The following is a 20367-nucleotide window of genomic DNA, read 5'->3' as shown; positions in this document are numbered from 1 at the left end:
GGCCGAGCCCGCTGCGCCATCGCGGGGACCCAGGGTTCCCGGTGTTGCGCCCAAGCCCCACCACCCCGGGGTCCACCCGCAGACGACGCCCGGGCCCGGGCCTCACCCCGAGCCCACCGCGCGCGGAGCCGCCCCCGCCACCGCCTCAGGCTCCTCACCCGCCGCCGCCACCGCGCGAGGCGGGGACATGCAAATGAGCCAACGGTCTCCGCAGCGCCGCGCCGCGCAGGCGCAGGCCGCCACCGAGCCGGGATGCACGGACGCAGGCAGCGGTCGCCAAACCCTTCTGCGCAGGCGCACTGCCTGGTCTTCGGGGCGGATACTCCCGAGGCAAAAAAATTTGTCTGCCGGCGGCGGCGGTAACGGGAAGCAGGCCGGAAAAGGTGGCAGAGACGCCGCTGCCTCACACCTGTTGGCTCTCTTGGCCTTACCTGTACCCGCGATCACCCTTGGTCACCCAGGGAGCGGTTCTCCAGGCTGAGAGGGGCCGAGGCGAGGCGGCGCCAGCGCGCCTGCGCGCGTACGGCGGCCGAAAGGGACCAGCGGCGCTGCAGCTGGTGACAGCCGCGAACCCCACCCTTTTCCCACGTGGCCGGGAAGACCGGGTGAGAAGTGGCGACTGCCGAGCCCCCTCGCGCGCAAGGCAGGGAGTGGACGCCGTGGGGTCGGACTAGTGACCGTGGCGCGGCCTTCAAGGACTTGGTTTTGGGTAATGAAAGACTGTTACGGAAGCCGCCAGGAGACAAAATTACCCACTTCCTTGCTTTTCGCTTTCTTTTCATTTATTCATTCTTTCAGCACCTGTATATGTACTGAGTGACTGTTGCATGTCCGTCCCCATGCTAGGCTGGTGGGGGTGGGGGGATGGAGGAAGGTGTTTAACAAAAGGAGCTCCAGCTCTCATGCAGTTAAATTTCATTGGGGGAGGAGGCTAGACAGCAAAAGCAAATAAATAAATGAACTATTTCGCTCCATGTTGAGATAATGTTAAAATTATAAAAGAGTGATGTGATGGGAGAGCGGGGGATGCTTTGACCAGAGTGATTATGAAGGCTGTCCCTTGGATAGCTGGGAAGAATGAGAAAGAAGCAGGGAAGCACAGGTGAGAAGGTCCCGGTAGGAAAAGTGCTGGTAAGGAGACTGGCTTTGGTTTTGGTTTTGGTTTTGGCTGCACCCATGGCATGCGGGACTTCCTGGGCCGGGGATAGAACTCCCGCTGCCACAGCAGTGCCCCAAGCCATAGCAATGACAACATGGGATCCTTAACTGCTAGGCCACCAGGGAACTCATGGGTCTTGTTCTCAAAGGTTGGAAAGCCACTGCAGAATTTTGAATAGGTGAGTGAGGTGGTCCCTGAGCTTTCAAGTCTCTCTCTGGCTGCCTTGTGGAGAGTAGAGGCTCTGGGTATGGCAGGGAGAAAGCAGGTGAGGCCACCTGAACCAGGGTGGGTGTGGCAGGTGAAGGGAGAGGAATCATGCAGAGTCCTTGGCTCATCAGGACAGTTTTTTTGATAAGCAGAACTGTGGCTTTAAAAGGGAAGCTGGCTGTCAGTTGGGAGCCTTGATGACTCCCTTCCCCCTAACATGCCTTGGATGCAGTACCAGAGCTGGTAATGCTTTGTCTCTCCTCTTCTGGCTGAGGCTATTCCCCAGGTGGCTCCCAGGTGACCATTCCCAGGCACCATCTTTCTCATAAGCTCCAGATCTATACTTTCTTTCCTTTCTGTCTGTCTGTCTGTCTGTCTGTCTGTCTTTCTGTCTTTCTGTCTTTCTTTCTTTTTTTTTTTTTTTTTTTTGTCTTTTCTAGGGCCGCTCCTGTGGCATATGGAGGTTCCCAGGCTAGGGGTCTAATTGGAGCTGTAGCCACTGGCCTATGCCAGAGCCACAGAAACGTGGAATCTGAGCCACATCTTCGACCTACACCACAGCTCACGGCAACACCGGATCCTTAACCCACTGAACGAGGCCAGGGATCAAACCCGCAACCTCATGGTTCCTAGTTGGATTCGTTAGCCACTGAGCCACAATGGGAACTCCAAGATCTGAACTTTCAGTCTGGCTCCCAGCGCTGGGCTGGATCTAGGGGACCCTGAAGGTCTGGCCTAAGGGCTGGTCCCAGAGCCAAACACTGACCCCTGCAGCTCAGGGCTCTTAAGTCTGGACAGAGGGAAGTTCTTGGGGCAGAAGGAGCCAAAAGTACACCGGCTTTGTCTGAGTGGTCAGGGAAGGTTCCCAGGAAGAGGCAGTCTAGGAGGACTGGTGGGAGCTCTGCAGAGGACCCAGGTGGAGGGAAGGTGTTAACGAGACAGGAAAGGGTGATAGGGTCCTATCCAAGCCTCTTACTGCCTGTGGACCTGCAGCAGGTTCTTCCTTTCTCTGAACTTCAGATTCTTCATCCTTAAAGTAGACGCAGTGATGTTCCCTTTAGGGCTGTGCTTCTGTGATGGAAAGGCCACTCACCATTGGCGCATTTGGTCTGAAGCATGGCCAGGGTGATGAAAGCAATGTCTGATGGCTGAGCCAGGAGCAGGGTCCCTCTAGCAGCACTCAGCCCAGAAGTTCCCACCCCTCAAAGCTGACCAGGAACTCTCCACTACCAACAGTCCAGGTTCCCCACGAGAAACTTTTTATCTTTTTTGTATGTGTGTGGCCCCACCCACAGCAAGTGAAAGTTCCCAGACCAGGAGTTCCCGTCATGGCGCAGTGGTTAACGAATCCGACTAGGAACCATGAGGTTGCGGGTTCGGTCCCTGGCCTTGCTCAGTGGGTTAACGATCCTGCGCTTCCGTGAGCTGTGGTGTAGGTTGCAGATGCGGCTCGGATCCAGCGTTGCTGTGGCTCTGGCGTAGGCTGGTGGCTACAGCTCCGATTAGACCCCTAGCCTGGGAACCTCCATATGCCGCGGGAGCGGCCCAAGAAATAGCAAAAAGACAAAAAAAAAAAAAGAAAGAAAAAAAAAGAAAGTTTCCGGACCAGGGATGGGACTGCACCACAGAAACAACCTGAGCGCTGCAGTGACTACCCCAGATCCTTAACCAGCTGTGCTGCAAGGGAACTCCAGAAACTCTTTATCTTAAAACAGAACATCCTTAAGCTTTTCCTTCACTTTTGATCTTGGAAAGTCTTAACAACCCGTAACCAGGCTCCCTGATTCTTCACGGGAATAGAGAGGGGGGATGTCTGTGAGGGAGTGAGGGAAGATGTTTGGTGCCCCGCCCCCCATGAACTGGCTGAATTACTTCTTAAGCAACAAAGGAAAAGAACAGCTAACTGATGTTTATTGAGCTCTGTGCTAAGTCCTGTTCTTAGTGCTTTGTAGGAACTGATTGTGTGAATTTTCACTGCACCTCTATGAGGTAGATTCTGTGCTTGTTCCTGCGTCACACATGAGAGATTTGACCAATAGTGAGGTTAAGTGGAGGGCCTGGAATTTGAGCCCCCCTGGCTGATCCTGGAGACTATCCTCCCTCCCCTACCCCCGCCCAAAGTATCTACACAAACACAGATGGAATACTCACATCCTGTGCTACCTCCACAAAGAGAAGTGAGGGCTTTAGTGGCTTGTTTCTCACATGGCCCAAATTTTCACATTCCCATGTCACTGTCCTAGTACCCGCTGTGCCTTTGTCCTCCTAACACACTTTCTGTGCTTTTGGTGATGCATAATTCTGGAATGGTACCCAAGACCAGAAAAAAACACAAACTGTCTTAAAAGGCAATATTACAACAATCAAGAAAATCCATCATGTACTGTATGTTAGAAAACAGTATTGTATCCATGTTAAATTTCTTGTGTTAAATTTCAGTCATTCTGTGAATTTATAATCCTTTTTTCGGGAGAGTCATGCTGACATCTGCAGGAGGGAAGGGATCTGAAGAATGCCTGGAGAGTGCTTTCAGCCGATGTATATGTCACACTCTCATAGGCACTCACTCACTCATGTAGAGAAGTTAACATGGCAAAATGGTAATTGGTGAAGTAAGAGACCCTTCTGTGTGTACCCTATACAGCACACCTTGTACTCTTCTTGTAAGAAGTGATGTGGAGTTCCCATTGTGGCTCAGTGGTTAATGAAACTGACTAGTATCCATAAGGATGTGGTTGATTCCTGCCTTGCTCAGTGGGTTAAGGATCCAGTGTTGCTGTGAGCTGTGGTGTAGGTTACAGACGAGGCTCAGATCCTGTGTTGCTGTGGCTCTGGCGAAGGCTGGCTACAGCTGATTGGACCCCTAGCCAGGGAACCTCCATATGCCTCCGGTGCAGCCCCAAATGAAAAAGAAGAAGTGATTTTTTTTTTTTTTGGTCTTTTTTTTTTTAAGGGCCGCACCCGTGGCATATGGAGTTCCCCAGGCTAGGGCTTATGTCACAGCAACTTGGGATCTGAGCCTCGTCTGTGACCTAAAACCACAGCTCACAGCAACGCTGGTCCTTAACCCACTGAGCAAGGCCAGGGATTGAACCTGCATCCTCATGGATGCTAGTCAGATTTGTTTCCGCTGAGCCATGACGGGAACTCTAAGAAGTGATGTATTTTAAGTGAAAACTTGACATAATTCCAAGATATGAAATGTAGTTTTGCTGCAATAAACAAGGTAGATATAATAAAACAAATGAAATTTTAAAAGTTGTTAACCTCTGTTAGGCTCTTGGCCTGAGGCTGGTCCCTCCTCACTACAAAGAGAGGGTGGAAGTTCCCGTTGTGGCTCAGCAGGTTAAGAACCTGACCAGTATCCATGAGGATGTAGGTTTGATCCCTGACCTCACTCAGTGGGTTAAGGATCTAGCATTGCCGGGAGCTGATGTGACTTGGATCCCGAGTTGCTATGGCTGTGCAGCTGTAGCTCTGATTTGACTCCTAGTCTCGAGTGCGGCCCTAAAAAGATAAAAGAAGAGAGAGAATGAGTGGCAGATATTAGCTGTTAACAAACTGCTTGCACCCTGGTGACCATCTTGTCAAGATCACTGGTTCTTTTACTGAAGCTTTTGTCTCATTTAACTCTATGATCTGTCCCCAACCTCCTAAAGGAAAAGGCACTGTCCAAGGTGCTGGGTCATGTAACTACTGATACTATCCCTTGCACTCCAGTGTGTACCTGTGCTGGATTTCCCTTTTTTTTTTTTAAGTTATTCTTTTTTTAAAAAAAATTTATTCGAGTATAGTTGACTTATAAAGTTTTCCATTTGTTTTTTATTTTTTTAAAGTAATGTTTGTGGGGTTTTTTGTTTTGTTTTGTTTGCTTTTTAGGACTGCTCCCACGGTATATGGAAGTTCCCAGGCCTGGGGTCGAATCCAAACCAACCTACTCCACCGCCATGACAATGCCGGATCCTTAACCCACAAGCAAGGCCAGGGATCGAACCTGCATCCTCATGGGTTAGGGTTAAGGTTAGGGTTAACAACTAGGGTTAGAACTAGTCAAGTTCATTTCCACTGCCCTGCAACTAGAACTCCTTGTTTTTTATTTTTTTATTTGATTTGAGAACTTGGTTTTTTATTTTCTTATTTTATTTATTTACTTACCTATTTTTGCTTTTTTAGGGCCACACCTGAAGCATATGGAAGTTCCCAGGCTAGGGGGCATATCAGAGCTATATCTGCTGGCCTATGCATAGCCATAGCAACACTGGATCCAAGCCGTGTCTGTGACCTACACCACAGCTCATGGCAATGCTGGATCCTTAACCCACTGAGCAAGGTCAAGAATTATACCCGTATCCTCATAGATATTAGTTGGGTTCATTACCGCTGAGCCACAATGGGAACTCCAATTGTTTTTGATTTTTAAATAGAAGAGTACTTTTCTCTTTATTTTTCTTTTTTCTTTTTTGGCTGCCCCATGGCATGTTGTGTTCCTGGGCCAGGGATCAGATCTGAGCTGTGGTCTTAACCTCGGATCCTTAACCCACTTTGCTGGGCCAGGGATCTAACCTGCATCCCTGTGCTCCAGAGATGCCACCAATCCCAGTGTGTCACAGTAGGAACTCCAAAGAGAACTTTTTCATTGAGCTGTAGTTTGCATACCATAATATTCACCCACGTGAAGCGTGCAACTTGGGGTTTTTTTTGGGGGGCGTTGTTTATTTGTCTTTTTAGGGCTGCACCCACGGCATATGGAAGTTCAGGCTAGGGGTCAAATTGGAGCTATAACTGCCAGCCTACACCATAGCCACAGAAACAGCAAATCAGGTTCTGAGCTGTGTCTTTGAACTACACCACAGATCACATCCAGATCCTTAACCCACTGATCAAAGCCAGAGATTGAACCTGCATCCTCACGGATACTAGTTAGGCTCTTTTCCACTGAGCCACAATGGGAATTCTGTAGTGATTAAAAGTTGCTTAACCACTAATTCCAGAACATTTTTATCACCTCAGAAGGAAACCCTGTACCCATTAGTAGTCATTCCCTAGTCCCCTACCTGTTCACCCCTCAGCCCCTAGCAACCACTCACTAATCTACTTTCTATCTCTGTGGATTTGCCTGTTCTGGACATTTCGTATGAATGGGTTCATACAACATTGTGGGCTATATGAATCCTGACTCTTAGTCAGTGTGTTTTGGAGGTTCGTTCACATCGTAACATGCGTCAGGGCTTTGTTTTTTATGGCTGAATAATACTCCATTGTATGGACACTCCACATTTTGTCCGTTCATCTATTGAAGGACCCCCAAGCCTTTTCATTGTTTTTGTGGTTTATTTGTTGAAAGCCCTAGGTATTTTTCCTGTAGCTGAGGCTGCCTCCTTTGTGGGGATTTTGCAGATCATATCCCTCTGATATTGGTTGACTTGTCTCTTTGTCCTCAATTTCCTATAAACTAGTCAACAGCTCTAGAATCTTGCTGCTCAGTATGGCAGCCACTCATCACACGTAGCTATTTATATTAAAATGAACTAAAAATAAAGTACATTCAGGAGTTCCTGTTGCGGCTCAGTAGGTTAAGAACCCAACATAGTATCTATGAGGATGCAGGTTTGATCCCTGGCCTCGCTCACTTGGTTAAGGATCTGGCATTGCCACAAGCTGCAATGTAGTTCACAGATGTGGATTGGATTGTTGTTGCCATGACTGTGGCATAGGCTGACAGTTGTAGCTCTGATTTGATCCCTAGCCCTGGAACGTCCATATGCCACAGGTGTGGCCCTAAAAAGAAAAAAAAATAACAACAACGTACATTCAGTCTCTCGATTGTATTAGCTACATTTTAACTGCTAAATCCCATATGGGCTGGCATTCAGCAAGATGGACTGAGATTTGGGTCTGAGTTTTCAGCAAGATGACTTCACAAGTGCATTTTGTGCTTGTTGGGGGGCAAGTTTAGTTGTGTTTCTCTTTTGTTGACCTGAAATCACACAGTGGGCCTAGATACTGTCCACCCATTGTCACGTTACAATTTTTTTTTTTTTGCTTTTTAGGGCCATGCTTTCTACATATGGAAGTTCTCAGGCTAGGGATTGAATCGGAGCTGTAGACACCAGCCTACACCACAGCCACAGCAACGCCAGATCCTTAACTCACTGAGTGAGGCCAGGAACAGAACTTGCATCCTCATGGATTCTAGTCGGGTTTGTTAACCACTGAACCAAGATGGGAACGCCACCATTCTCCATTTCTTAAGTAAAATCTGGTGTACTACCTGCCTCTTCTGTACTTTTAGACATTCTGTGGGTATTGAGATATCACCCTTTCCTGTGACTCAGGTCATAAGAATTTTTCCAGGATGGTTTTAGGCTCTGGCCCCTTGTAGCTGCTCCCTAAATGGTAGCCAGGTTCTCAGTTGCCATCTCACCCTCAATGAAGCTTTCTTCTCACCTTCTCAGCTTGGGAGCATCTGTTGGGCACCTTTGGCCGCACACGGAGGAGCTAAAGATGGCCTCCAAACGCATCACTCAAGAGACCTTTGATGCGGCTGTTCGTGAGAACATCGAGGAGTTTGAGATGGGGCCAGAGGAGGCAGTGAAAGAGGCTGTGAAGCAGTTTGAATCACAAGGTAGGGCAGTGGAGCTTGGTCTCAGCGATGGTCGGGCTCTTTGCCACACAGTCGCCTCCAGTCTACAGCTCTTAACCTGCAGGAGTGATGTCCTGCCCTGACGCCATCTCTCCTAGCATGACAGGCCTGGCCCTGTCCCCTCTCTGCACTCTGCCCCAGGCAGCTGGCCACCCACTCCCACCTCAGTGCTGCCCACACTCTACTTGCCTGGACCTCACCCTGACATCCAAGGGCTGGGTCCTTCAAAGTGGGTCTCGTTTACACTGTCACTTCTTTGATGAGACTTTTCTTTTTTCTTTTTTTGTTTTTTAGGCCACACCTGCCGCACAGGGAAGTTCCCAGGCTAGGGGTCAAATTGGAGTTGCAGCTGCTGGCCTACACCACAGCCATAGCCACGCTGGATCCGAGCCATATCTGTGACCTATACCACAGCTCACGGCCATGCTGGATGCCTAACCCACTGAGCAAGGCCAGGGATTGAACCTGCATCCTCATGGATATTAATCAGGTTCTTAACCCACTGTGCCACTACAGGAACTCCTGAAGAGACTTTTCTTGACCACCTCCCAAGAAACAGGGCCACCTACCTCCCTGCCCCACCTGCACCCCAGCTTGTGTTCATGGAGGCAGAAGGAATGTTGGTCACCAGGTGGCATTCGCAGGCTGGGCCGTGGAGGAGAGCAGTTAAGAGGGAATTCTCCGCGATAGTGTGGGCAAAGTTAGGAGACCCTGCCAGCCACATCCAGGACCTCCCCGCTCCACAACAGGCTATAGCTGGGGATGAAGGTCACCTGACAGAGGCAGAGACAGGAAGCTGGAAATGAACACACTGCCCTCCCACTCCTGCCCCTGATCTCAAGTCCCGCTTCCCATTGGTCAAGCCCACTCAGATGCTGGAGGGCAAGGGAGCCCTGGGATCCAGCTTTAGAGGTCAGAAGCTGGCCTCTTGGGCACCGAGTAGGGTATAGACACTGGATAGGAGCTGGAGGGGCACTTAGATGTGTTCTGCACAGTGGGGGCTTCCTTTGGGTGTGCCGGTAAGGGCTGAGATGCCGCCTGGATGAAGAACAATGGGAGCCCCCAGGGAGAAGGCCATGGGTTCCCCTCCCCTCTCAGCCCACTAGACAGAGTGTGTCCCTTACTGCAGTGCTGTTGTGCAGCCTCGCAAGTCCTCTGCTTCCTTTGACTGGACGGGGCTAAGGTGCAAAGACCCTGCCCTGCATCCTGGTATGGGAGTGGCTGCTGGGCCCTGCCCAAGAGGGCGGGGGTAGGGTAGGGAGCTGGGCAGATCTCTGACGGCCTCCAGAGTAGGGTGGTCCCAGCTGAAGAGATATGCTGTGTGACTCAGGCCTATAGGGGTGATGGCTGCCACTTGTTTCCTAACTCCCCCCTCTGCCGCAGGGGTTGATCTGAGCAACATTGTAAAGATGACGCCGAAGGTGTCTGCAGATGGAGCCCAGGAGCCTATACATGACATCCTGCAGGTAGGAGAGGGCAGCCCACATGGGTCTTACAGGTATGGGCCCATGTCACCCCAAAACTCTGTCGGGGGCACCTCTTTCCTTGTTCCCAAATGGCAGGCACAGACTTAGAAGATCTGAGCCTGCCCAGGGAGCACAGGTGAGCCTAAGTTTGCAGCCAAAGCTTCCTGAGTCCATGCCTGAGGGCCTCTTGGGGGGCCACCTTGCTCTGCCCTCCCACCCAAGTGCCACATTCTGAGATTGGAGCTGATGGGATGGACAGGGAGTGGCTAGCACTTGGGGCCTGAGGGGCGGACAGCATTCATGTTTGTCCTGGTGTTGAGGTGAAGGATGACTTGAAGGAGCCCCTCTGTGGTCTCCTGCCTACTGAGTTTGCTCAGAAAAAATCAACAGGAATCCCAGGACAAGAGTGGGATCATAGTAAGGCTGTCACTTTTTTTTTTTTTTTTTTGTCTTTTTGCTATTTCTTGGGCCACTCCCACGGCATATGGAGGTTCCCAGGCTAGGGGTCGAATCAGAGCTGTAGCCACCGGCCTACGCCAGAGCCACAGCAACGTGGGATCCGAGCCGCGTCTGCAACCTACACCATAGCTCACGGCAACACCGGATCGTTAACCCACTGAGAAAGGGCAGGGACCGAACCCGCAACCTCATGGTTCCTAGTCGGATTCATTAACCACTGCGCCACAACGGGAACTCCTTTTTTGTCTTTTTAAGGCTGCATCCGTGGCATATGGAGGTTCCCAGGCTAGGGGTCCAATCAGAGCTATAGTTGCTGGCCTATGCCACAGCCACAGCAACACCAGATCCAAGCCGCATCTGTGACCTATACCACAGCTCACAGCCATGCTGGATCCCCCACCCACTGAGCAAGGCGAGGGATCAAACCCGCATCCTCATGGATATTAGTTGGGTTCGTTACCGCTGAGCCACGTTGGGGACACCAAGGCTGTCACTTATTGAGCACCAACTCTTTACTGGCATGTTACAGCCTATCCCTGTAGCACTTAAGCAAACCTGAAGTAGATCGTGTCATCCCTGGCTTGTTTGCTTGCTTGCTTTTTTTGAATTTTTTTTATTTTATGGCCACACTCACAGCATATGGAAGTTCCCAGGCCAGGGGTTGAATCCCAGCCACAGCTGTGGCAACACTGGATCCTTTTAACCCACTGCGCTGGGCCAGGAATCGAACTTGGACCTCAGCAGCAACCCAAGCCACCGTGCCACGGTGGGAACTCTATCCCTGGTTTTCTGATGGGTTGTTATCCCCATTTAACAGATGGTAAAATTGAGATCCAAAGGGAAAAAAAAATGACTCACCTTGCAGCCAGAAAGCATAGTGACAAAAGAGGAGGATAAAGGAGGTGGCCCTGGGTGTGAACCTAAGGGGACTCCCTCAGTACTTGTCCTGTTGTAACTGGTTTATTTCACTTAGAATAATGTCATCAAGATTCATCCATGTGGTAGTATTGTCAGAATTTCCTTCCTTTTTTTTTTTCCCTTTTGGCTGCCATGCGGTATAACAGAGTTCCCGGGCCAGGGATCAGATCTGAGCCACAGTTGTGGTTTATGCAGCAGCTTGTGGCAACACCAGATCCTTAACCAACCATACAAGGCCAGTGATCAAACCTGCGTCCTCATGGTTAATAGTTGGGTTCTTAACCCGATGAGCCACTCCTTCCTTTTATGGCTGAATAATATTTCATTGTGTGATTACATATATATGTATAAAATATGTATATAGTCTTTTTTAGGGCTGCACCCACAGCATATGGAAGTTCCCAGGCTAGGGGGTCTAATTGGAGCTGTTGCTGCCAGCCTACGCGACAGCCATAGCAATATGGGATCTGAGCCATGTCTGAGACCAAGCTCATGGCAATGCCAGATCCTTACCCACTGAACGAGGCCAGGGATTGAACCCACATCCTCATGGATACCAAACAGGTTCGGTACCACTGAGCTACCAGGGGAACTCTCACATTTTTTTTCCTGGCTGCACCTGCAGCATGTGAAAGTTTCTGGGCCAGAGATGGAACCTGTACCACGTGAAAGTTTCTGGGCCAGAGATTGAATCTGCACCACAGCTGTAACCAGAGCCACAGCAGTGACTACCCGAGATCATTGACTTGTTGAACCACAAGGGAACTCCTAATACACATTTTGCTTATCCGTTCATCCACTGATGGACACTTAGGTAGCTTCTGCTTTTTGATTGCTATTAATAATGCTGCTGAGGGAGTTCCCATGGTGGTGCAATGGAAACGAATCCAACTACTATCCATGAGAATGTGGGTTTGATCCCTGGCCTCGCTCAGTGGGTTGGGGATCTGGCGTTGCCGTGAGCTGTGGTGTAGGTTGGCAGCTGCAGCTCCGATTTGACCCCTAGCCTGAGAACTTCCTTATGCCACGGGTGTGGCCCTAAAAAGCAAAAAAGCAAAACAAAACAAACAAAAAATGCTGATGATGGATTTCCTTGGTGGCCTAGCAGGTTAAGGAACTGGTGTTGTCACTGTTGTGGCTCAGGTCACTGCTGTGGCACCGGTTTGATCCCTGGCCTGGGAATTTCTGCATGCCATGGATGTGGCCAAAAATTTAAAACAAAAAGCCAAAAAAATTAGTAGTAATAATCCTGTGAATATGAGTGGGCAAACATCTCTTTGAGACTCTGCTTTCAGTTCTTTTGGTTATGTACCCAGAAGTGGAATCTCTTGCTGGATCTCTTGGTTTAATTTTTTGAGGAACCACTGTACTGCTTTCTACAGCAACTGTACCATTTTATTTTCCCACCACCCGGGCAACAGGGTTCCAATTTCTCCAAGTCCTGGCCAACACTTGTTATTCTCTATTCATTTGGGGTTTTTTTTAATAGTAGCCACTTCAATGGGTGTGATGATGTCATGTTGTGGGGTTTTATTTGCATTTCTGTAATGATTTGTGTGATGTTGAGCATCTTTTCATGTGCTTAGTGGCCATCTGTGTTATCTTTGAAGAAATGTCTATTCAGGAGTTCTGTTGTGGCATGGTGGGTTAAAGACCCGGCATTGTCACTGTATCAGCCTGGGTTACAGCCTGGCATGGGTTCAGTCCCTGGCCTAGAAATTTCCATGTGTCACAGGCACAGCCAAAAAAAAAAAAAGAAATGTCCATTCAAGTAACGTATTCTGGTTTTAACCTATTTATTTATGTATTTTTATTTATTTATTTTTTTAGAGCCACACCTGTGGCATATGGAGATTCCCAGGCTAGAGGTCTAATGGGAGCTGCCGGCCTACACCATGGCAACACCAGATCCTTAACCCATTGATCGAGGCCAGGGATCGAACCTGCAACCTCATGGTTCCTAGTCAGATTCATTTCTGCTGCACCATGACAGGAACTCCTGATTTTAACCTATTTCTTACTAGTCTGTTTCATAACATATACTCAGTTAAATCTACAAATCTGAACTCAGTGAGACTTGACCGACAGGCATTCTTGTCTTCCATGGCAATCAGGACCAAATCAAAGCCCTTTGGGCTGATGGCATCTGTAGACCCAGCCTCCCTAGGGCTGGGATGCAAATGATGTCATATGCTATAGGGGCATGTGTTCATCTTGAGCTCAAGCTGAGGCAGGTCCTAAGGCCATGGCATTGAATGGAAGCTAGACTTGTCTGTCCTGTTCAAATTGTCTTCACTCATTTTACATTTTTCCCCAAGGGGCTTAGAGTTGAATATAGGTAAAACAACCGTGTCTGTAGCTCCTAGGTAGGGACACTGAGATGGCGAGGCCAGTCTCTCTCTGTTGCCTCTCAAGCTTAATACTTTTTTTTTTTTTTTTTGGGTCTTTTTAGAGCTGTACCCACAGCATATGGAGGTTCTCAGACTAGTGGTTGAATCGGAGCTGTAGCTTCCAGCCTACACCACAGCCACAGCAACGGATCTGAGCCACATCTGCAACCTACACCACAGCTCACAGCAAGGGATCCTTAACCCACTGAGCGAGACCAGGGATTGAACCCACATCCTCATGGATGCTAGTCAGGTTTGTTAGCACCTGAGCCATGATGGGAATTCCTCAAGCTTAAGACTCTTAAACAGGTGTAGAAGCTGCCACAGAACTTCCGCCAAGGCCCAAATCTCAGGGAGGGAATCTCACAGGGGTGCAGCACTGTCACTGTGACCCTCTTTGGACTGAGCTGACACTGAGGTTTCTCCTCTGTTCCCTAGGCCCTGGATGACCTGCAGGAGTCCGTGGCCCACTCTCACCCCCAGGAGGCATCAGCCCACCTTGCCCGCTTTTGTGAACAATGCAAGCAGCACAAAGCCTGTCGCTTCCTGGCAGCCGAGAAGGGGGCCTACCCCATCCTCCTTGCTACCTGGAAGTTGGCCGCAGCAGGTGACCCCGGCCTCCTGATCCAGGCCCTCAATGCCCTGTCAGCCCTGACTGAGGGCCAGCCTGACCTCCTGGACACCCAGGGCCTGCAGCTGCTGGTGGCCACACTGGCTAGGAATGCCGACTCAGCCAATGTGACCAGCTCTGGGATCCGTTGTGTGCGCCATGCCTGCCTAAAGCATGAGCAGAACCGGCAGAGCCTGGTGAAGGCTGGTGTGCTGCCCCTGCTGACCGGTGCCATTTCCCGGCACAGGCACTGTGCTGATGTGGTCAGGGAGGCTTGCTGGGCCCTACGGGTCATGACCTTTGATGATGACATCCGTGTGCCCTTCGGCCATGCCCATGACCATGCCAAGATGATTGTGCAGGAGAATGGAGGTTTGAAGGTGCTCATTGAGGCTGCCAAAGGTAGGAGCCAATGTGGCAAGAGTGAGAGTCAGGGAGGGTTATGACTGCTTCAGGCATGGCTGGTTCCAGGCTGTGCTTGTCTGTCAGTGTGGTCCTATCTGCATGGCAGCCCTAGCAGAGCAGTGTCCTTACTCCTGGTTGTTCCAGTAGAGTTCCAAGCCAGCACTCACTGGCCAGGACCAGGTCCCATGTTCATCTCAGAGCCATTTGGGGAGGGGGCTCAGCCCTGTGCAATAACACAGACTAAGAGTGGAGAAGAGTGGCTCCTCAAGGAGAAAAATAAGGCTGTTGACTCCCAAAGATAGGAGGGTGTTGCTGGCACCATGGCCACTCCCAGGCAGAAGTTTACACCTTGGTTTACACTTGGCCATCAGTTCTTCTGCATGTCCATGTGCCTAACTCAGGGGTGACTCTGATGAGCCAATCACAGTCACAACACTGATGTTTGTGTGTGAAAGCCCCTGTCCCTAGTCCACTGCATCTACCGGAAAAGGCCTGACTAGGGCCTGGTGCACAGAAAGTGCTAGAGAAAGGAGTTTCCCTTTCCAGCCTGCCCTGTGGCTCTGTGGCCAGGCCCATGTGTGTGACTCTGGCACTGTAGGCAGGGGAGGTGGGCCTGCCTCACACTCCCCTCCACACCTCCAGAGAGGGCGAAAACTGGTCCTGACCATCTGCAAAATTGGGCTGCTTTTCCTAGGGTTAGTTTGCATCTTCTGTGTTTATTTATAGGAGCTCAGACCAGTTAGGGTGCTACCAGAGAGACAGAACCAATAGGATATATACGTGTGTGTGTGTGTGTGTGTGTGTGTGTGTACATACAGAGAGAGGTTTATTGCAAGGAACTGGTTGTGGGGCTTTTGAGCCTGAAATCTGTGAAGCAGGCTGGAGGCTCAGGTAGTTCCTCCTCCTCTGGGAAGCCTCATTTTCCTTCTTAAGGCCTTTAGCTGATTGGATGAGGCCCACCCGGACCATCAAGGGTCATCTCTTTTACTTAAAGTCAGCAGGTCACAGATGTTACCACATCTGGAGAATACCTCCACGGAGTAGTGTTCATGGAGTCATTAAAGGCAATGGCCTGTCCACAGGGACATACAAACTGACCATCACTGAGCTCTGTGTCATCATGGCTCTCTGCACTCCTCCACTCCCCCACTCCTGCCACAGAGCCCTAACCCTCTCCTCCCCACCATCAGTCTCAGTTGGGCGTCTCCTCCTTGGTGCCTCTGAGCTTTATCCTCAGCATCTGTGTCCAATTTTGCCCCAGTCACCTCTATCCATATGTCCCTCTGCAGCTTCTAGGTGTCCTGTTGCACTTAGAAAGGTCATTCCCAACCCAAGATCATAAAAATAGTCTCAGATGTTTTATTTTAGCACTCTTATGGTTTTCTTTTTTTAGTCGAGATCATCAGTTAGTCTGGAATTTATCTGGGACATGGTAAAGGGGGAGACACATTCCCATATCTTCCCTGGCAGCCAGCAGGGGGCGCCACAGGCCCATGCAGGCCCCCCACCTCCACACCACCCCACCCCACCCCGGGGTTCACTGGAGCCTTCCTAATGCAGGTGGGCATCCTGCCAGGAAAAGTGGCCCGGCTTCCCTGGTGGAGTGGAATTCAGGATTCCCATTTCTCCCAGGACAGCTGGCTCTGAGCCGAGGCTGGTTCGCCCCCGCCTCATCCCGGCGGTTCCTTCTTCCCTCTCTGCAGCATTCCCTGACAACCCCAGCATCCTGAGTGAGCTCTGCAGCACCCTGTCCCGCCTGGCTGTCCGCAATGAGTTCTGCCAGGAGGTTGTCGACCTTGGGGGCCTCAACGTCCTGGTGGCCCTGCTCGCGGACTGCAATGACCACCAGGTGGGCATCCAGAGTTGTCTTAAGGGGCAAAGTCCCCTTGCCCAAGTTTCCAATGGTCATTTCTCTCGACATGGGGCGGGGAGGAGTGGGAGGGGGACGGGCAGTGAATTCTGTCCCTTTGGGCCCTGCTCAGCCACGCAGGCTGAGTCAGAACATGCTGGCCCTGGCTACTGAGCCCAGAATCAAAGTTCAGTTGACCCATGAGAAGGAACTTTAAAGTTTAGGGGGAAAACAAACCCACCCGCCCCCTCTCACTGTACTTTAGCACCTTTGAATTTTCAACCAGGAGCGGGAGGAGCAGAGTGGGTGGTCAGAGATTGGCACTGACCCCAGCTCAGATGTGTGATGCTGGAGTGAGGCCCACCTGTGCTGTGGCTGCTGGCCTGAGCCACATGCCCTTCAGTGGTGGTGGGGGGTGGAGGGAGTAGCAAAGTCATCCAAACCCCTGGCCTGGATACAGGTGGCCAGAGCCTCCAGATCCACCTCCTGGAGCTTCCCCTGCCTTCTCTTTATAGCAAGTGACAGCCCTGCTGTTCCCTGCCACTTGTTGTTCAGAGAGCAGACGTTAAAGCAGCCCCAGATCCTCCCTTGAGACCCCCCTGCCACAATCTGGAAACCAAGTAGTTAGTGCTGCTTAGAAGAAGGGAGCTGGAGGTGACCCGTGTGTTGCCCCCATTCAGGACCTTGTGAAGCAAGTGCTGAGTGCACTGAGGGCCATTGCAGGCAACGATGATGTGAAGGATGCCATTGTGCGTGCTGGCGGAACAGAGTCCATTGTGGCCGCTATGACTCGGCACCTGGCCAGTCCCCAGGTATGCACTTAAGGGCAGGATGGGGGTGGGGGGACATGTGAGGTGAGGCAGTATGGCTGGAGTCCCAGATCAGTATCTACATCTACACAGGGGTCTTTCCCATCTGAGGCAGGGCCAGGTCTAGGGTGAGTAAGAGAGTGGCGGGGAGTTCCCTTCATGGCTCAGCAGTTAACGAACCCGACTAGGATCCGTAAGGATGTGGGTTTGATTCCTGGTTTCCCTCAGTGAGTTGAGGATCCAGCGTGGCTGTAGCTGTGGCGTAGGCCAGCGGCTACAGCTCCGCTTCAACCCCTAGCCTGGGACCTTCCATATGCCACAGGTGCAGCCCTAACAAAGTTAAAGAAAAAAAAAGAAAAGAAAAGAAAAGAAAAGGGGGTGGGGGCAGGGTGAGTGAGGGCTAGGGTGGGGGCAAGCAAGGAACCTGGGGCCAGAATGTCACCCCAAGAGCTTGGATGATGTACCCTGGCATCATTTCTGTTATTTCTGGTCCAGTTTTACACATACAGGCTGACAGTGGTCTGTCCAGGTGAGGTTGCAGGGCATTCACCTGGGGAGCTGATGATGGTGGGAGTCTGTCTGCCTCCCCTCAGCCATCCCTGTGACCCACCCCACAGGTGTGTGAGCAGAGCTGCGCAGCCCTGTGTGTCCTGGCTCTGCGCAAACCAGAGAACAGCCGGGTCATCATGGAGGGCGGTGGGGCCCTGGCTGCACTGCAGGCCATGAAGGCACACCCGCAGGAGGCTGGCGTTCAGGTAGGCATTGGGACAGGAAGAGGAGACAGGAGCCTGGTGGGCAGGTCGGGCAAGAGGCCAGAATGCAGGTTAGGAGGGTTTGGTGTAGGATGCAGAGCCTCTTCGTCCCTGTTCCATCCCCATCATGAATTAAGCCTTCATGGTCTTCTTCTTTCTTAGCCCCTGATGTCCTACACCTACTTCCCACCTCCAGAAATGCTGAATTCTGCCCACTGTTTTCTCCTTTCCTGTTCCTTGGCTTTTTTTTTTTTTTTTTTTTTTTTTTTTTTTTTTTGGCACACCCAAGGCATGCAGAAGTTCCCTGGCCAAGAATCAAATCCTTGCCATTGCAGTGACGATTCCAGACCCTTAACCACTAGGCCACTAGAGAACTCCTCCTTTCTCTTCTTGCATTTTATCTTTTCCATTCCTGACAGTCTCTTAGGGAGATCTGGGGGGAAGGAGTAGGGATATTGGGGGGGACTAGCAGATGGGGATCTCCTGAGGTTTGGGGAAGGTTCCCTGCCCTACCTTAGGCTGCTGCTTTGTGTGTTTTGGGTTTTTTTTTTTTTTTTTTTTTAGGGCTGCACCCACAGCATATGGAAGTTCCCAGGCTAGGAGTCGAAACAGAGGTACAGCTGCTGGCCTGAGCCACAGCCACAGCAACTCAGGATCCGAGCCACTTCTGCAACCTATGCCACAGCTCACGGCAACGCCGGATCCCCAACCCACTGAGCGAGGCCAGAAATCGAACCCTTGTCCTTATGAATCCTAGTCAGGTTCGTTAACTGCTGAGCCACGAAGGAAACTCTTGCTGCTTTTTGTTTTGTGTGTGAAACCGCTGTCCACACCTTGCTGTGGAGTCAGTAAAGCTGAAGTGTAGACAGGGCAAGGCACAGCCCTACCAGAAACCTACACTCCTCCCTGTAGTGGCCCCCAGGGCGCTCCCTGCCTCCCACTTTTCATACCCTCCCGGCACAGGGGCCTCCTTGTCAGTCCTGAGACATACCAGGCCTTCGTTCTTGCTGGTCCCTCCTCCAGGATGCTATTTCCTTGGCTGGCCCGTCTCCTGTCCACTCTGGCCAGGCAGGTCCTCACACTCACCTGCTTCTCGTCTGCTGTCTCACTGGTGGTGGACGCCATGGTGGGATGCTTCTCAGCACCCACTCTGGGCAGATACACAGAGCACAAATGTTGACTGGATGAGTAACACTATAATTGACAGCTGGACCCTGAGTACAACCCCACTCTTCTCACTGTCTCCCTGCCCTCCTCCCCTGCCACCTGGCCAGGCTCTTGCCAGCATCAGGGGATATTGCTTGGAGACTTTGGGTCCCAAACCTGAGGGATCAGCCACACTCACCAAAGCACTTGGCTATCCTGAGCTTCAGTCTCCTCACCTGGGAGATGGGAGGATTAGTCCTGCCTCCCAGGACTTCCACAAGGATGAAGTGAAGGCATGAATCTAGCCTGATGAGTCATAGCATCAGCCCCTGCTGAATGTTGGCTGCAGTCATGTTGTATTATGTTGAGGATCCCAAGGTCAGTGTGGACCATCCTCGAGTGCCCCAGCCCCCTGCCAGCTCACAGCCAGCCATCTTCTGTTCTCCCTTCTAGAAACAGGCCTGCATGCTGATACGAAACCTGGTGGCCCGCAGGCAAGCCTTCTCACAGCCCATCCTGGACCTGGGGGCTGAGGCCCTCATTTCTCAGGCCCGTGCCGCCCACCGTGACTGTGAGGACGTGGCCAAGGCCGCCCTGCGGGACCTGGGCTGCCACGTTGAACTCCGAGAGCTGTGGACTGGCCAGAAGGGCAACCTGGCACCATGACCCCAGGCTCAGGCTGAGCTGTGACTCTGGGTGAGTCACGTGACTCAGAAACAGTTCAGGGTTGGGGTGGGGGCAGGATTAGATTCTCTCCCCCATCAACAAGAGGTGTTTTCTGATGGGTACCAAGTGTTGGCCAGAGAGTGGGAAGGGAGCATCAGGGAGGCACCTACACAGCAGAAAGCAGCCCCTGGTTCCCAGCCTCCCTGCATGCTGGTCCCCTCACCGCTGCAAGCATCAGGATCATTTGTTCTGTGCCGCCCTACCCCACACCGCCTCCTAGTAGAAGTGGTCCCTGAACATTGCTTAGGGCCAAAGGTCTGCCTGAAATAGGGAAACCATACTGGCCAACCTCAAAGCAGGGCAGGGATCCCACTTCTGTTGCTACATGCCCGTTCTCACTCCTACTACTGTTTCTCTCACTTGTGAAATGGATCACAGATGCCTGGCTGTGCTGAACAGAGGGCAGGGACCAAGGCTTGTTTGTCACTCTGTGTCCCAGGCAAGCCAGTGTTGCCTGGTAATAAAACTGTTGGTTGAACAATGGAGGAGTCTATTCCATAGCTGTGGGGCATAGGGGCTGCAGCCAGTGGCTCCAAGGAACTGGGGTGGGGTGCATGTTTGGGGCGGCCATGGGTTTGCTGAGGAAAGCAAAGGGAAACAACCTGGGAAACATGATTCACTGTCACCTCAGAGGGGTGGGCTGCCGGGGTCATCCTCAGACTTGGGATCTATGAACAAGGTCACTGTTTCTGAATGTGCGTTGCCTTGAGGGGGCTGGGGTGCCCACTATCTCATCCACCTCAGCTCTGTGGTCTTGAGCTGGTGATGTAACCTCCCTGAGCCTTGATTTGATCCTATGGGGAATGGGGAGGGGAGAGAGCCCCCTCC

The 20367-nt window shown here is 51.4% G+C and overlaps 2 protein-coding genes across 25 annotated transcripts in view; one reads left to right on the top strand and one right to left on the bottom strand.

The window, feature by feature from the left end:
- Positions 1 to 704, bottom strand: part of SUGP2 (SURP and G-patch domain containing 2) — a 37851-nt gene extending 37147 nt beyond the window's left edge. For 5 of the 15 annotated variants that reach the window (XM_005652918.2, XM_021083449.1, XM_021083450.1 and 2 more), the window contains exon 1: positions 159 to 249. In XM_005652918.2, coding sequence (XP_005652975.1) covers positions 159 to 189 — 31 coding nt within the window. In that variant the 5' untranslated portion in view covers positions 190 to 249. Of the gene's footprint in view, positions 1 to 106; positions 250 to 431 lie in introns of those variants that run through there. The other 10 variants (XM_021083454.1, XM_021083455.1, XM_021083452.1 and 7 more) reach the window with 5 other exon arrangements.
- On the top strand, positions 230 to 20022 carry ARMC6 (armadillo repeat containing 6). 10 transcript variants are annotated; one of them, XM_005652914.3, is made up of 8 exons: positions 230 to 709; positions 7822 to 7991; positions 9393 to 9475; positions 13681 to 14254; positions 15961 to 16106; positions 16787 to 16918; positions 17533 to 17670; positions 19267 to 20022. In XM_005652914.3, the coding sequence occupies exons 2-8, from the start codon at positions 7871 to 7873 to the stop codon at positions 19477 to 19479; spliced, it is 1407 nt and encodes a 468-aa protein (XP_005652971.1). In that variant the 5' UTR covers positions 230 to 709; positions 7822 to 7870; the 3' UTR covers positions 19480 to 20022.

This window comes from Sus scrofa, chromosome 2 (genome assembly GCF_000003025.6).
Source record: "Sus scrofa isolate TJ Tabasco breed Duroc chromosome 2, Sscrofa11.1, whole genome shotgun sequence".
In the NCBI taxonomy this organism is placed as follows: domain Eukaryota; kingdom Metazoa; phylum Chordata; class Mammalia; order Artiodactyla; family Suidae; genus Sus; species Sus scrofa.
This window is presented reverse-complemented; position numbering and strand designations above follow the sequence as displayed.